Source organism: Lontra canadensis, unplaced genomic scaffold (assembly GCF_010015895.1).
Source record: "Lontra canadensis isolate GAN:19392208 unplaced genomic scaffold, GSC_riverotter_1.0 scaffold29, whole genome shotgun sequence".
In the NCBI taxonomy this organism is placed as follows: Eukaryota; Metazoa; Chordata; class Mammalia; order Carnivora; family Mustelidae; genus Lontra; species Lontra canadensis.
This window is the reverse complement of record NW_022631023.1, coordinates 1,334,014-1,350,455: the sequence shown is the minus strand read 5'-3', so window position 1 is coordinate 1,350,455 and position 16,442 is coordinate 1,334,014. Positions and strand designations below refer to the sequence as shown.

General features: G+C 58.3%; 2 protein-coding genes across 2 annotated transcripts in view; one reads left to right on the top strand and one right to left on the bottom strand.

The window, feature by feature from the left end:
* The window catches only part of ADARB1 (adenosine deaminase RNA specific B1), a 127,964-nt gene that overhangs the window by 50,394 nt on the left and 61,128 nt on the right, over nt 1–16,442 (top strand). Inside the window, exon 2 of the mRNA XM_032865217.1 lies at nt 999–1,126. The gene's annotated coding sequence lies outside the window, so the exon portion shown is untranslated. The remainder of the gene's footprint in view (nt 1–998; nt 1,127–16,442) is intronic.
* Nucleotides 4,292–15,295, bottom strand: LOC116872327 (nascent polypeptide-associated complex subunit alpha, muscle-specific form-like). The gene is made up of 8 exons (XM_032865508.1): nt 15,254–15,295; nt 14,214–14,322; nt 9,353–9,693; nt 7,306–7,504; nt 6,964–7,161; nt 6,037–6,825; nt 5,595–5,909; nt 4,292–5,001 (listed from the first exon to the last, which is right to left on the bottom strand). Exons 1-8 carry the CDS (start codon nt 15,293–15,295, stop codon nt 4,292–4,294), a joined length of 2,703 nt encoding a protein of 900 aa, XP_032721399.1.

Below are 16,442 nucleotides of genomic sequence, written 5' to 3'. Positions count from 1 at the left end.
AGACCTCTGTGCTCGGCCCCGACGCCTCTGTGCTGGACGGGGCGAGCCCAGGCGGAGAGGCCATTGTCGTCAGTCACTGTTAGCGCGGGCGACAGCAGCACGGGACGTGGGGACCGTGTCTGAGACCTGTCCTCGCAGACCTGCCGACATGTGTTACCGATGAACTGAGTCACAGCTAAGAGATGTGGGGCTTAGAGGCTGGTCACTTCTGACCCTGGAGGCCCCACAGCCAGGGCACGTGGCCCCAGGAGGTTCGTGGTGACTGGACTAAGTCTGCAGGTAGGGGCCCCTCTGCGTTTGGAGATGCAGTTGTCTACACTCGCTGCTGGTCTTCTGGGCGCCCACTCGGGGACTTACTCACTCTTCCTGTGGATGCAGCTCTGCGCCAGGGAGGCCGCACTCTGGACTTCCCCCTCATGTGGATATCAGTTCGTTTCTCCAAAAGAAAATGTCGACATTGCGTGTTTAGGCTTTGTCAGTATATAAGCATGTTGACATGCTCCCTTTAATGAGCTGTGAGTTGAAAACACATCTGTGCCGAGAGGAAGTGGCGTGGCGACGTTTCACACGCTCTGCCTGCAGACGCACGCGTGGCCTGTGTCTTCCAAGCCCGGGCGGCAAGGGCAGGGGAGCCCTGCGTCCGTGCGTTTCTGATGTCTGTACGCATGCTTGGGTGCGTGCCACGTGTGTGCATGTGGCCTTTTATCTTCCCGAAGATGACAGGTGCCCAGGGGGTTTCCCCGGAGGCCTCCCTCCGCAGCTTGTGGGTTGTCGCACGCTTGCATCCGGACGCGGCCGGTGCGGGCGTGCGCACCTGCCTCTCGCGAGTGTCAGGGTGAGGCTCATGACTGTGCACCTGCTGTGGGAACGCGCGGAGGACACCAAAAATGACTCAAGCTTCTATTTAGAATGAGGACTTTTAATTAACAGTGTTTATTATTAGAATTCTCGTCTGAAGTGTGGAGCAGGTGAAGTGATTGGGTCTTTCTCTTGCACAGAGTGAAGTCTCCAGCCGGGCGTGGCGAGCTCCGGGAGTGACTGAAGGAGACGGGTCCCTTGGCCCCGCCTGCACCCGGGCCGCTCTGCCCAGGGTCCGAGCAAACACAGACGCTACACAAATCTAAAGGTAAGGTACAAAGTTGCAAAATCCTGCTAACGTCTGATGGACTAAAACACACCTTTTGCTTGACGTGAACTGATGAATTAAGGCTGTTTGCCTCTTCAAGTGTGTTTTCTTAGTAACTTCCAGCCCAGATTGCTGGGCTGGTCTCATCATCCGGGGTCCAGACTCCTTGCAGGTCCCCGCGCGGCTCGGGGTGGGTGCGCTGCTGCCCCCCCGTGGCCGTGTGGCCAAGAGCGGCCCTGGCTTCTGGTTCCACCGGGTGCCGCCGTGCCTCCTGCCCGGCACGGAGTTACACTTGCTGGAAGCTTTTCACTGTATGTTAGTTCCTTTGAGGTGATTAAAGGAAAATTTATTTAGTACTTACTTGTTTGGTAACTATTATGTGATTCAGCATCTGCTTTTGAGAGAAATTGAGGCAAATTTAAAGTCCCGATGAAGTTAATCCTAAGATTAATTTGCCGCTGTAGAGTGACTAATTCGAGGAAGTTGGGGTTTCAGCATCCAAGAGGACTTGCCGTGGGGACGAAGCACGAGGAAGTCGTCCGTGGAGGGCTGCTGGACGCCCGTGCTGGCTCCCCCATTCCGCAGAGGCTGACAGGCGGCCGGGGACTCGGGCGACTGCCACAGGGGCGGGCGCTGAGCTCACGGTGGGCAGGGGGTGCTCGCTGTCTCGGGGCAGGGCAGGTGCACCACATCTGCTGGTCGTTTCAGAGTCTGGATGTGTCTGGAGCGTGAGGCGACGAGCTCCCAGGGAGACCTGGAAGGGAAGGTTTGCTCTCTAACCGCAGGCCCCACCCCCGCCCCTTCTGGCCCAAGAGCCCTGAGAGCGTGGAGGGGGTGTAGTTCTGGTTATTTCCTTCTGCCGTGCCGGTGGGGGGCGCCTTCCGCCCCAGCTCTTCTGTTAGCCGGATTAGTGGCATGAAATCAGCGTCCCTGTAGCTAGAGGGTGTGGACAGGTGGTGAGTGGCGCCGAGCGGCTGAGTCTGCAGGAAACACCGTCCGTCCGTGTCGCTGGGGGCCGTGCAGTCGGGGACAACCTGCATGTCGTGCCGAGGCAGCGAGCGCCGCAGTCTCTGTGTCCCGTATGCCAAATGGCAAGTATCTCTGTCCCATGAAGTGTGCACTGGGGAAGTGAATTATTCGTGATCCCCCGTAGAAATAAATTGTCCTTAAAGGCATAGGAGCAATACCGAGGCCCGAAGCAGGGCTGCGGAGCACGAGCTGCAGAGCGAGGGCCGAGCAGTGGCCAGCACAGCGACTGGGAGCCTCCTTCCATGGGCGCTCCTCCGTGGCTGTCCCAGCTGCAGAGCAGAGACGTCGTATTTCTCCCAGAAAATGAAAGCTAATTTTGGCAACACGTAGTCTGATGTATGACACCTTTCCTTTTTCCAGGGTGGTTTGGGACGAAAAGTAAGCCTGAAAGCTTCTGGCCGGCCGGAGCCTTTGCCTGGGTGTGCCGCTGCCCAAGAGCCCACCAGGCCCTGTGGCTTCCCCAGAAGCCCGGGGGACGGCGGCCCTGCAGCGCGCGGCTTCATTTAGTTTCACGTGTGCTCGCTGCTTTTGCCTTCCTCGAAGAGATGGCGTTGTTTCTTGTGTCTTCTTTTCTAAAAATTTTAAAAGATTTTATTTATTTATTTGGCAGAGAGAGATCGCAAAAGCAGGCAGGTGGGGGTGCAGAGGGAGAGGGAGAAGCAGGCTTCCCGCTGAGCAGGGAGCCCGACCACGACGATGGGGGCTCGACCCCAGGACCCCGGGATCATGACCTGAGCTGCAGGCCGACGCTCCACTGACGGAGCCCCCCAGGCGCCCTGTTTCTTGTGTCTTACACGTGAGTGTCTGCTGCGGTTGGGGCAGCTGGGGTTGCGCCTGAGGACCCCTACCGTGTCTCCCCGGGGGCTCCCCCACGAGAGGGGCCGGGGAGCCACGACGCTTGTGCTTCTCATCACCACCACACCCGGACACTTTTCTGGAACAAATATTTATGAACTCCCCCGTGGTACTCTGAGTGAGGGTGACAGAAGGCGCTACTTTGTATCACTCTCACCATACAATTTTAAAGAGGCATGTAGTGCCCATGCCGAGTAAAAGAGAAATTACGAGCGCATAATACAGGCCCCTTGAGTCATCCAGTGCGCGGCACCCGGTACTCAGGTGCGGCCGCTGGCCGGGGACACCGAGGTGTGCCCTGTGGTGCCGGCACCCGCGGCTAGTGGCTCACCTCCGGCTACGCCTGCAGCCTGGGGCAGTTCCAAAGGACGCTGGGCCCTCTCTTCCCTGTCCCCATGTGGCAGTTCCGTGTTTGCACGCTCAGGTGTGCAAAGACCAGAGAAATGCCTTGTGCTTCCATGAAAGACCCAGTGGGGGTCTGGGCTGCGGGCTGGGTGCTGGGGGGCTGCCTTCCCCACCGTGTCAGTCCTTCCTTGCAGGAGGCTTCTCTGTTTCTGGGACTGCCCTGTGTGTCCCCGTGGTGCCTTCGCCTGCCCAGCGCCAGAAGCACCCAGCACGGTGGTGAGCGGCCAGCAGGGAGGGTGTTCCCTAGGAGCCTTGGGCCCAGAGTCAGCAGCAGTACCAGGTGGTGTCCTGGACGGCTGTCCCACGGGGCCTACTGCGCTGTGTCTCCAGATCACGGTGGAGGCAGCAGTGGGATCCCGGGGAGCGAGTGACACGGGTGTCCATGTGACAAGTTATCCAGGTGGCCTGTCCCACCAACGAGGGCTGTTGTGGTGAAGGTTAACGCTGCAGTGGCACCAAGCTTTGGATTTTTTTCTTTAAGATTTTGTACATTTATTTGACAGACAAAGATCACAAGTGGGCAGAGAGGCAGGGTGGGGGGGGGGAGAGGCCGGCTCCCCGCTGAGCAGAGAGCCCAACCTGGGACTCGATCCCAGGACCCCGGGACCATGACCCCAGCTGAAGGCAGTGGCCCAACCCAGTGAGCCACCCAGGCGCCCCGAGCTTTGGATCTTTATGAATCATGGCAACAGCTCGACCTTTTTTCCTTTAAAGTGGTCTCACAGTTGAGGAACTGCTGGGCACAGATGACGCCTCCGTTTAGAAGCGTTCCTAAACTTTCCCGGACAGAGTCTGACTGCGAATGAGCTGTGATTCTCTGTTTTTCTGGCATTGGTCACTGTCCCCGAGAAGGTGTCTCTGTGGGTCCAGCCTGGCTCACGGGCCTTCGCCGGACAAGGTGTTGGTGTCTCTGCGGCACTGCGAGCTCAGACCCAGGGCAGCGGCTGCGGTGGGAGACGTGTCCCGCCCAGAGTTCCGGCCTCGGGGATGCTCTTCCAGCCGCGCCACCGGCGCTTGTGGGCTCTTGTGCGTTGGAACTGGGGAGCCGGAATGGACGCAGCCCGCTGGGGTGAAGTTCTGCATCGCCAGTCGTGGCCTCGTCTTGGATGGCCTGGGCGGGGCGCCATGGCCTGCCCTTGGCATGGGACGCGAGGCAGAGCCGCTTCCCAGGGGCGTTGGGTCTGCAGACGGAGCCGAGCTTCCCGCTTCCGGGAAGGCCCGTGGGGAACCCTCGCCCCGGGGCAGGCGCTCCCGGCGGGGGCTGGCGCGGCCGCCTGGTGCGGCGCGGTCCCGGGAGAGGCGGGGCGCTTGGTGGGCAACCGCGGGCCCCGCTCGGGCGCGTGAAGCCAGTGGGACGTTGCTTCGGCCGGCGGGAGGCGCCGTCGGATGCGCGCGCCGCGAGGCTCCTGGGCCCCGAGAAGACGGAGGTTGGACGAGAGTGTCCGCAGCGGGCGGCACGGAGAGGCCCCTGCGCACCCCGTCAACCCCCGGTTGTGCGCCCTCGTCTGTGTAGACAAGGGATGCCTGGGCGCACCGGCCTCTGGTCCTGCCTTGCGGCCCGCAGGACTGCATGGCCGCCTCGGCCTCTGCTCAGGGGTGTGGCCCCGGGCGCATCCCTTGAGGTGTCCGCGGTCGAGGCGTCTGGGGACGGGCGTTCTGTTGCCGTGTCCCGAGGCACCGGGACCTCGCGATCGTTGTTTGCAGGACACAGGCCAGCGGCGTCCAGTGCAGGGGCTCCCGGGCCGCCGTGTCTCCGACGTCTGCCGCATCTTGCGGAGCTCGGGGGCCGCGGGTGGATCCCGCTCGGTGCTTGGAGCCCTGCTGTGCCCCCCCACCGTGCCCCCCCACCCCGTGTCCCCCCCCCATCCAGGTGGCGGGGCTGTGTCCTCTGCCTGCCGTAGCTGCCTTCGCCAGCCTTCGGGGCGCCCCCCGGGGCTCAGAGGCAGCTGAAGGGGGACCGTGATTTTGTCTCTAAAACCCCTTCCCCTTTGCTTTATATCGAAGTGTGGCCGTCACACCCGGGGCCCCGCCCCCGTCAAAGGGAGGGGATTGTCCAGGGTGTAGATGGGGAGGGAGAGGGGTGAGGAGAGGAAAGGCGGGGAGGGGTGGGTCGCCGGTGCCCCACAGAGTGTGGAGGGAAGTTGCTTTGCTGCACCCGAGGGGGACGGGGGGACGCTACCTGGCGGAGTCGCGCCCTGGCAGGACGGACACCGGACACCTGACGGGGCGGGAGCCTGACGCGCCTGTACTGCCCGGGGCACGTGTCCCGGCGGCGTGTGCCTGATGGGTCGCCCAGTGGGCCGAGGCCGGCTGTTCCAGGGTCCGACACGCAGAGCGGCCGGCGGCTCAGAGAGGCAGGGCCGCGCGGCGGAGTCGGGCGCGGGACACTCGCGGGTCTCCACGAAGAGGCCTCCGGGCGGCCGATGAGCACGTAAGTCGCGCTCGTTCCCGGGGCGAGCAGGGCCGGCCTGCGGGAGTCGGAGCCCCGAGGCGGCTTGGGAAGGCGGGGAGCGCGGCAGCATCAGGCCGCACCGGCCGGCCGGGGCCTACAGGCGTCCGCCGTGCGCCGGGACGCGGGGCAGGGGTCTGCGCGGGGGGCGGGCCCGTGGCTCCGGGGTTACCAAGCGAGCGGGCAGGGGCGGGACGCGCCAGCGACCGTCTGTGGACCTGAGCCGGGGCCGCTGCTGGGACCGCCCGGCTTCCTCGGCCGCGCTGCCCGCCGCCGGCGCTCGTGCGCCCCAGGACGACCGCAGCGGGACGTGGCGGGAGCCCCGGTGCCTGGGCGGGCGGGAAGCCGAGCGCCGCGCCGGGGGACGCGGAGGGGGCAGGGGCTCGGGGAGGCCGACGGGAGCCCCTGGGGGCAGAGCTTGGAGGGAGCCGAGCGCGGGCGCCGAGGCCGCGGCGTGTTGTGGAGGCCACGGCCGCTCCCGCTTCCCGCCCTGTCCTAGCGGAGCATCGGCCGCGGGGCGCGGGGCGGGCAGCGCGGCTCACCGCGGGGGCAGCGCTCGAGGGCCGGCCTGCGTGACAGCCCGCGCTGCCCGTGGTGCGGCCGCGCAGGGCCGGGTGGGGCCGGGTGGAGCCAGGCCGCCGCAGTGGCTGGGGGCGCCGGGGAGGCAGAGCTGCGGCGGTGCGGGGCGGTTCGCGGGGCCGGGACATGTGCGGGCGGCTGCGGGCCACGGCCCTTGGGATGGCGGGGGTGCGGGTTGCACGGCCCGGGACGCGGACGCCTGATGGGAGCGGACGGCGCTGGGCAGGGGCGCCCGGGGTAGGCTGGCGGCCTCTCGGGGGTCGTGTCTGAGCGCAGAGGCCGCAGGCGCTCCCGGCCGCAGAGCCCTGGGCAGCCGCAGGTGTGGGGGGGCGGTGGCCGCCCGCTGGGGCCCGGGAGCAGCCCGGTGGTTTGGGATCGTTTTCTGTCCGGAAAATGGAAAACTGAGGAAAACTCGGTTCAAACAGCATCAAGTGTGAGAAATTACTAAAAAGCAGTGGTATTCCCAGTTTTTGTGCTGTGGACTCAAGTTTCCTGATGGACAGAAACATACAGGACGAACCGCAGAAGCGGGACATGGACAGCGGGAGTTTGCTTGCCCGCGCTGCCGGGCGCCGCAGGCCAACACCCCCCTGCCGGCCGACACCCCCGGCCTGGCAGCAGCGCGGAGCTGGGGGCGGTTTTCCTGCTGCGGAGCTCTGGCCGCCGCTGCTGGGGACTTGCGTCCAGGCACGCACCGTGGAAGCTCGGGGGACGCGCACTTGTGGGCGCAGGAAGGTCTGGTACCCCCCGCGCTTTCCCAGTGCTTTCTGTGGAGGCTCTTCCCAGGGCGGTGCGCCCCGTGGGCCCCGTCACCCTGAATGAAGGGCAGGCGAGCGGATGGGCTCCGGGCCCCTTGCCAGACCCACGCCCACGGGCAGGTTCCAGCAGGTGCCGGCCGCCCCCCCCCTGCAGCTGCCGCGGAGAAAGCCGGCGCCCCCGGCCTCCCTCCGGGTTCTGGGGTCTGGGGGCCGGAGCATGGGAGGACCGAGGGTGGCTTTCCTTCTGGGCAACTCGAGGAGGGGGCAGGGGTCTCGCGCCCACTGCAGAGCTGCTTTGGAGGCCTGGGAGGGGGTCGGGACCTATTGGGACAGTGGTATCTGCTGCTGCTGTGACAAAAGTGGGGGCAAGAGGGAGGTGGCTTGTTGTCCAGGCAGCGGGAGCTTCCTGGGCTGCAGCGGAACCCACTGGAATGGTACAGTGCTGTTTTCTGTGGGACGGGAGCACCGGGCAGGGGTGCTGCTGAGCAGGGGCTGGTGGGGGGACTCCAGACACACAGTGCGTCTCTGACTGTGGGAGGGGGCGTGGTGGGGGCAGTAGAGCGGAGGGAGAGGGTAAGAGTGTGGAAGGGCAGGGCAGGGCCTGGGTGGATGCCTGTCCCGCAGGGCCAACGCCAGGTCTGTGTTGTATCAGTTTTTATCCAAGTGATGCCTTCATAGGCAGGTCACCTAATTCAGGCTTTTGATGAAAATCGGCCATCCATAGCCTTCGCTTTCCTCTGATGTTTTTAAAAAGTTGTAGATATTTATACTTTGGGGTTGGTCAGTGTTAGGACCTGCTGCCCATGACAGAGCCACAGTGCAAGGGGCCCCCCAGGAGAGAGGGCTGCCCCGCACAGCAGTAGTCTCAGGCACACGGGCTGGAATGAGGTCCTAGCTGTCCAGGCCCGACTCAGCTGTGTGTGTGGCCTGTCACACCTGAGCTCACCTGCTGCTCCCCTACTGTGACAAAGCGTGCGTGGATGCCGTCTCGAGGAGGTTCCCAGAAGCCTCCACGTGACACTTCTGTGTTCATCCCAGCAGACACGACTTCAGTCCCATGACCACGACCAGTCACAGGGGGCTGGGAGCGTCATTCTTAGTGACGCACCACGTGGGTGCTCTGCCTCAGAGGAAGGAGGGAGTGGATGTTGGGATGAAGATGGCAGTCCCTGCCGTACTTTTGTTTCTAAATAATAACTTGGCTGGTTTGTGATTTATATATTTTAGACGTTATCTGTTGATGTTCAGTTCAGATACCAGCAGCTTGAGCTCACGTCACACTTTTTTTTTGCCCTTCTTTGTTGTGTTATTTGGGAATGCTTTTGGCTGAAAGTCCCAGAATGCATGACCTACAGTATCTTTCAGAGTGGGGATTTATTCCTTTACTTCATAGTAAAGAATGCAAAGGCAGGTTTTTGCTAGAGTTGGTTGATAGTGCAGCCGTGTCAAAGGTCTGGATCTGTATCTCAGTGGTTCTCCTAACCCTTCTCTCACGGTGCACTGTAGCTGCTGAAGCTCCAGCCCTCACATTTGTAGTCAATGCAGCAATAACTGGGAATGGTCAGGTAAGCATGGCCCATGTCTGTCCTTTTCATCATGGCATTCCAGAAACCTCCACCATACTTTCATTTATAGCTCATTGTCTAGCACTGTGTCCTGTGGCCAGCTGTTGTCCAAGGGACCCTGAGAACATGAGTGTCTGACTCTTGTAGCACCCCTGGTGAAGGTGGGGAACATGAGGCCAGGCAGCCCAGACTGGCTTGTCCGAGGAAGCAGTTCTTAACCCTGGAGCTCAGACTGCCTCCCAGTGGCCCGCTGCCTCGGGCCCGTGCAGACACCTGCCCTGCCTGTCACCTCCTCCTCACTCTGCAGGTCTGGGTCCCTCTCGCTTTCCTTCTTTGACGTAATCAAAGCAGAAAACTTTATTTTCTGTTCTGTCACCATGTGTCAGTCCGTTTCCAATTCGTAAGTGGTGTTTATATTATTACGAGGAATACATGTTTTTAGAGTCAAGTAAAATGTGCGTGATCGTACTTCCTTCTCTGTCATCCCCGTGCCCTCGCTGCCGTGTGCACACAGCAAAATGTTAAAGTGACTCCTCTTTTAGCTCGCTCTGCTCATGCTGGACTGTCGTGCCACACTTGAACTTACCTGATAATGGGATCGATTGTGCCTTTCCGGTGCACGTTTCCTTTTCCTGAAGCTCGCGTCGCTGCGGCTGGTGGAACAAAGCGGGCAAGAGCGTGGCCCTTCCCGTGGCAGCCCTGGGTCCCCAGGCCCCCTGCTCGGCCTCCCCGCCCAGTCTCCTGGTCTGTGCGCCGGGGGTGGCGGGGGTGCCGTGGCGGCCACGGGCACTCGGGGGCTGGTCTGGGCGTGGCTGCCCTTGGAGCTCGCGTTGTTTCCCCGTCGGGTGAGGAACGTGTGCTCCGTTACTCTCAGCCTGTCCGGCTCATTCTGTTTGCCGGAATACGTTCCTTCCTCCTTCCTGAAATCTGCGGGTTTTCGGTCTTACCTCGAACCGAGACCGGCTTTCTGTGTTCTTAAGCTGCACGAACTGAGGTATGATTTACATGGGACAAAAATCACCTGTTTTAAGCGCACAGTTTGCTGTGTTCTGACAAATGTGTGCGGTTAGCACAGACCCCGCTGCAGCCAAGACATGCCCCCCCCGGGGAGTCTTGGTTGTTCATGGCCCCAGCGGGGCCTGGTCTGAGCGGGCATCCCCGGCCCCAGAGCCGGCTTCTGTGACCCCCGGAGTCGCCGCCCTGCGAGCCGATGACTCACCACTAGGCGGTGCTGTGGGACCGCGCCGGGCCGCTGAGCCGCCACCCGATCTCCGGTTTTCCAGGCATTTCCTCTGTGAACCCCGATGCTGGGCTCCTTCCAAAAAGATTCTGCTTAATGGCTTTATTAGGACCGTTTTAGAGAGCCCAGGAGGTCGGGGTGTGGAGCATTTGTAGCTGATTTGGTTCAGTGAGTGGTAGGATTTGTAAATTAGATTTTATCAGTTTATAAATTTAACAATAATTAATTGAGTCTGTGGAGGGGCCTGGAAGACCCAATTTCATACATCTGTTCCAGTATTTAGAAAATCATACTTTGTACAGTTTACGTGTAACATAATGTTGTGATTCTACTATTTTAGAATAGGCAAGATAAAATGCAAAAAAGCCTACACCACCAAGCTCTGAATGTGTGGCGGTAAAACCCAGCAGAGTCCGTTTCAGAGGTCTGTGATGGCTTCGTCCAGTGACCCCTGAAGGAGCCCCGGGAGCCAGGGAGCCACACAGACGAGAGACCGTCTGGGCAGGAGGAGTGGGACAAGGACGCCAACCCAGGAGAGCACGGGCTGCTTGGGCAAGGCCACGCCCCTTCAGGGGACCACGGGGCCAGCCGGACAGATGACCTCGCTCATGCCAGCCCGGTGACTCCTGACGGACACCGGGCTTCCGCTTCTGGGCGAGGCCGTAGATAGGATTAGGTGACATCTCAGTTTGGTGACCTGGGGCTCAGGCTAATCGTGTCCATTTTGGGGCCGGTTGTCTTGTTTTTAGTTGTGCTGACAGGTTGCCAGTTTTAGTAAGATAAGAACGGTTTGTGGACGTGTGTGTCTGACGTGCACTGCAGAGTGGCTTTGGCTCTGTGCTCCGTGGGTCCAGGCCATCGTGTCTCTGATCCCCTTGTTATTGTTTTCTTCTCTGTTTACTCTCGTTTGAGTTTTCAGTCAGACCGAACACTTGTCCTTGTCGTACGTTTCTTGTTCGTCCTGAGGTTTGTGCTGCTTCCTTTCTCCACACGTGTCCAAGTTAGAAGCAGCCCGACGTCACCCGCAAAGACACGAGGTCGGCCAGAGGTTTTCTACCCCAGGTTGAGTAAAGTCACTTTGTCTTCTTTGAAGGACCAAGCAGTTCTACTTTATATTTCAAGAGGTTTGTGTTTTATTTTGTTTTTTCATGTTCGGTAATAATAAGCGTTATTTTTAAAGGCTGCTTCAAAAACTCATCTTTAAAGAAATACCTGTTTGAACCGTGGCTACCCGTGGACTATGCCAGTTTAGTCTCAAATCTGTGTTTAGACTCAATCATAGCATTTCTTTCTGAGTTTTCTACGGCGTGTAGCACGGGTTCAGAGCTCTCCCTGGCAGCCCTGGGCCTACTGGGTGGGAGTTCCTGTCGCCAGCATCCGTCCACGGGCCACCTGGCCCACCCACGGGCCACCACCCGTGGCTGCTTCCTTAGCTCTAGGTTGCTTTAGGCTTCGGGAGCTAATTTTAGGGCCTTCAATTTAAGTGCCTTTTTTCCCCCTGCCAAATCCAACATCTGCTGTACTTATTTGAGAAATGTATGTTCTGATTTTAATTTAAAATTCCTTGATAGAGTTACTGTAAAAGAAAAGGGAAAAAGCTTAATTGAATTTACGATCTTAATTGAGTAGAGGAATTTTGTGAGCAGACGTAAACTATACTTATCTCCATCTGTTTGAACCCATTTTCATATAGGAAATAAAGATGTGTTAATTTAAAGAAATATGTATGTGTTATTTTGACTTAAAGTTGTGAGGAATCGTAACCTATAAAGAAGTGGAATCGAGCAGTCATGTTCTTGCTTTAACTGGGCGGCACTGGAGTGAAGAACTCGGGCCCCGGTTCCGAGTGTCCTGGATTCTGAACCGTGTTCTGCTGCTTACACGGTGTGTGCGACCTTGGGTGCGCTGCTGTGCCCTGTGGCCGAAGGGCTCCTGTTTATAAAGCGGCAGTGCTGATGGAACGATAGCGGCCAGAGCCCAGCTGGGCACCCTGTCCTGCACCGTCTTCTCTTGACCCCCCAGTGAGCCTGGGGCAGGTCCCATCACTGCCTTCTGTGTTGTACTGAGGAGTCTGAGGAACCAGGAGGGTAAGAACTTGCCCATAGTTCCCTGGCTAGCTGGAGGTAGGGTGGGCCTTGGACCAGACAGACTTGCTTTGGGCTTTGTGCTGGTTGCTGCTGGGCTGTAATCGTGGTCACACTGTACAGCTGTATGGACTGTGCACTGCACAGCTCCATTCGAAGACTTGAGTGACATCCTTGACGGCTGTAAGACAGATGGTGGCCGTTTCTAGGCTGCCCCTTGCGCAGGCAGTTCAGAGGCTGGCATCTGTGAGGTGTAAGTGAGCTGACCCGTGTGTGGTATCTGGGAGGTGACCGTTCCTGGTAAACTCGTCCTCCACACTGTGCCTTAGTGGCGGCTCCCTTGCAAGCTTCTGCCCATCCTTCCCGTCCCGTCACTGCCAGCAGTGGTGCCTTCGTGGCCCAGTGCTGGCTTCTCCTGGGCTCGCTCTGTACTCGTGACCTGGCCTGTCAGCCGTGGGCACTTCTGTTGGCCTCGGACCCTGGGTCTGCCCACCGTCTCCTCCTGGGCATCCGCGTTGTCTCTGACTTCAGACAGCAAACCGGACCCCTGCTTCTTCACCCCACCCGAAGTCTCCCCATCTCTCCAGACTCTCGGGCCACAAGCCCTGGCCATCCTGTGTCTTCTGTTCTCTTCTAGGCCACCCCTGTCTGCTATCCCTTAGCAAGTGTCTGGGTTGGTTATTTCTTGCCTCTGCCATCATGTGCCCTGAGCCATCGGGTGTGTCCGCACCGGTCTCCTGACAGGACCCCCTGCGTTAGCCCTCGCCCCGCATCTGTTCTTCACCAGTGGCCAGAGGCTAGGACCAGGCCAAAGCTCCTGGGCAGAGGGACTGCCAGGTCCCTGCACTGGCTCAGAGTCCCCGGAGCCGGCCTTTGGACCTCCTGGTTTTCACCTCTGCCAGCCTGGCCTCCTGGCTGTTCCTGGGCTGTGCCTGCTGCTGCCACAGAGCCTTTGCCTGTGTTCCTCGACACCGTCTTCCAGGTGCCTCCTCCCGGTTCCTCGGGCCGTCACATGTGTGCTTCTCTGCTGTTGTCCTCAAGACCGGGAGAGACCGCTGCCCTCCTGCGCCAGTCACCTTCCAGGGTAACACCTACCCCCTCTGACATACGAGGCTAGTCGATGGCTTGTGGGGCCCCTTGTCGCCTGTCTCTCTTCCCTCTGCGAGCAGAAGCTGCTTTTGTTCCCTGGTGTGTCGCCAGCACCTGCTCAGGCCTGGCCCTCACTTAGCCAGTGTGTTAGTTGAAGGAATGGATATTTGCTGTTTTCATGCTAACAGATCGTTCTGAGGTACTTTAATATTAAGTAGTGCTACAATTTCCCATGTGTTGATTCTATGTGGTAATAACAGACTCATTTCACAGACTTTAGAATTCTAATGGAATCAACTCCTTTTTTTCTTATAAGAGAAAAATAGTTGTTAAAGAGTTCTTTTTCATAAATTAATGTTCTAGGAACATTAAATTTCAGAGTCTTTACTCTGAGGACATGGACAAAAATAAAATTAATGAGGTACCAGGAACGTCAGATGCTACATGGTGTAGGGCTATTTATGACATTCTCCTAGAATTCAGTACTGTTAACTCGCAAAGATGTGGCAGCTGAAGTCAGAAATGGATGTACTTGTGGGGCGTGAGGAATAGCACGGAGGACATGGGGAGATGGAGAGTAGAAGGGAGTTGGGAGAAATCGGAGGGGGAGGTGAACCACGGCAGACTGTGGACTCTGAGGGACTAACTGAGGGTTTTGGAGGGGAGGGGAGTGGGGAGCTGGGTGAGCCTGGTGGTGGGTATCAAGGAGGGCGAGGATTGCATGGAGCGCTGGGTGTGCTGCATACACAATCTTGGAACACAACAAAAATTAAATTAAAATAAAAAAAAAAAGAAATGGATGTACTTTTACAGTTGCAGAAAAGATCTTCAAAGTATCTCTTTAAGTTATGAAGTGTCCGTTCAGTGATTGCAGAGACGGTGTCTGGGCACTGAATCACTGCCGTTCTGCTGTGAACTTCTTGGTTCTCATGAATGCAGGATTCTATTTTTATGCTTTTCTTAAGTGATCCTAAAGGTAGAAAGAATCAGGAAGAAGGAAGAAACAACTGAGAGGCGCGGAGCCAGGACCTCACGTCGACTCTGGGAGCGTCCCAGTGGGACTCGTTCTCGGGCAGCGGTGCAGGCCCCCGAGGCTGGGGCACTGTGGGCCTGGTCATGCTCGTGGATTCTCGGCTTCTCTGACTTTCAGGAAAGCAGAAAACACAGCACTTGTCACGGCAGGAAGCTCTGCTGTGCGCTGGGTTGTGTCCTGTGAGGAGGGAACCGTGATGAGTGTGTTGGGCGGGGGGGAGACTATGGGCGACTGCCGTCTCATCGAGCGTGTCGTGAGCGCGCAGAGCGGATACGGGAGAAGGCCGCGCAGGGCGGTGGTCAGGGGGCCAGCTGGCCTTTTGTTTTATAGCCTGTACGTGCCCTTTATTAGAAGGAAATGAAGCAGACTTGGTATTGTCCAACCATGCTGGTCTCGAGAACGGTACTGCTGTCCCGCTTGTCCCCATGGGAGGGTAGTTTATGACATCATGGAGAGGGAGGCCAGTGCCATCGAAAGATTTTACTACTCATGTTTTCCTGGAGGAGGGGCCGTGCCATGCAGGGCCATATGGGGAGCATTGGTCTTGGTCTGGAGGCAGAAAGGAGCGAGGGGAAGGCCTAGGTAGTCCAGAGCCTTCTTGGGGTTTCCATTGGAAGGGCAGGGCAGGGCACAGAGACTGCTTACGACCGGCAGTTTGAAGAACTATGGTAGGGTCTGGGCTCTGCGTGGTCTAGCTGCTTGGTACCTGGCCCTGGAATGATTTAGGGCAAGGGCAACCCTGGCTTGACGTGACAGTTACGGGAGGACGTAAGGGGGTCGTGTGCATAGGAAGGATGCAGTCCTGGCTGAGCCCTGGTCGGGGGGGGGCGGCGGTCTCTCCCTGTGTCCGGAAGACTCCCATATGCCAGAGCATCAAGAGACAGAAAATATAGGAGATACGACTTTCCCCGTGACGAATGTGTGCTGACAAGACAAATACAGCCTCTAAGACAGCAGGTAGAACAGCAGCCCCCACTGACAACACGGCACCCCTGACCCAGGACAGCAGGACGCACAGACGTCCAGACATCCAGATGGTACCAGCGGAGGGTCTCCCGGCAAACCCACCACTGTGTCTTTCATCGCGTCAACTCTCATTTCCGAATTCACGTGTAATGGCAGATCTCCTGGGCTTTGTTTGGTGTGTTTCCACTTGCTAGGGCCCGAGAAGCTGCACACGGGCTAGGTTTTTGGCAGTTCTGCCATTGGGCCTGTACGCACTGCTGGCCCCGTGCGTGCCGGGGGGCATTCGGGTCAGGGCAGCGGCCTCTCACGCCAGCCCCCGACTTCCCGGCTTTGTGGTTTCAGATCGCCCTGATTCATGCTCTGGGAACTTTAGATCTAGGAGCGTATGCAAGCTTTTTCACTTTGCAAGTTTTGCTTTCTATGAATATACTTTTTATGAATTGTGGTGTGTCGTGATGTGAAACATTTTTGTCTCCTTTAGGTCAGGGTTGTGATGGAGATGGAGAAATTAAAATTTTCTCCTTTCCAGGACGCAGAGAGGAAGCCTGTGCCAGTTTGTTCTGGCCCTGAGGTGGCCTCACCAGGGCTGTGCCTGTGCCTGGGGCAGGGCGGACCCCCCACGGAGGGGGGGGCGCGGGGGGGACCAGATCCCAATGAAAGCCCTGATGCAGAAAGAGAAAACATTGAAAATGGGAGTGTCTCTGATAGCTGGGGACACACTCCCTGTTTTTACCTGACTTCTTTGAGCATTGTTTCCCCAGATGGTCTCGTCCTAAGGGATCTCGTGTCCAGACAGCTCCTTATCACTTCCCTTTCATAAAAACAGTCTGTGTTTGATTCCATCCGGACCCTCCGAGACTCTGAGAGTGCTGAGCTCTTTCTCGTGGGTCAGAGGGCTCCAGAAGTTCCCGCTGTGTTCTCAAACCTTGCTTCCTTGGTTCAGCTCCATCAGGAGACCCTGGGCCAGTGCCCATAGCTGTGTAGATCCGCCTGCGCCAGTGTGCTCTGGCTCGTCCTTGGCGTCTCCAGCCCGGTTACTCACGGCGTGTGACCATTTTCAGGGTTAGGCACCTAACTTGTTTCGGTGCGTGGCAAGGGAATAATTAACAAAGAAACTCATGGAAAAAATACCCAAACAGATTTTAAATACAGTAAGTAACTTCATATTTTAAAATAGGTCCAAGGAAATTTTCTTATTTCTTATTTAAAATAATTGAAGAATGTTTACATTTTCCTTTTCGTGTTTTGTTTTCCTTTCCTTTTC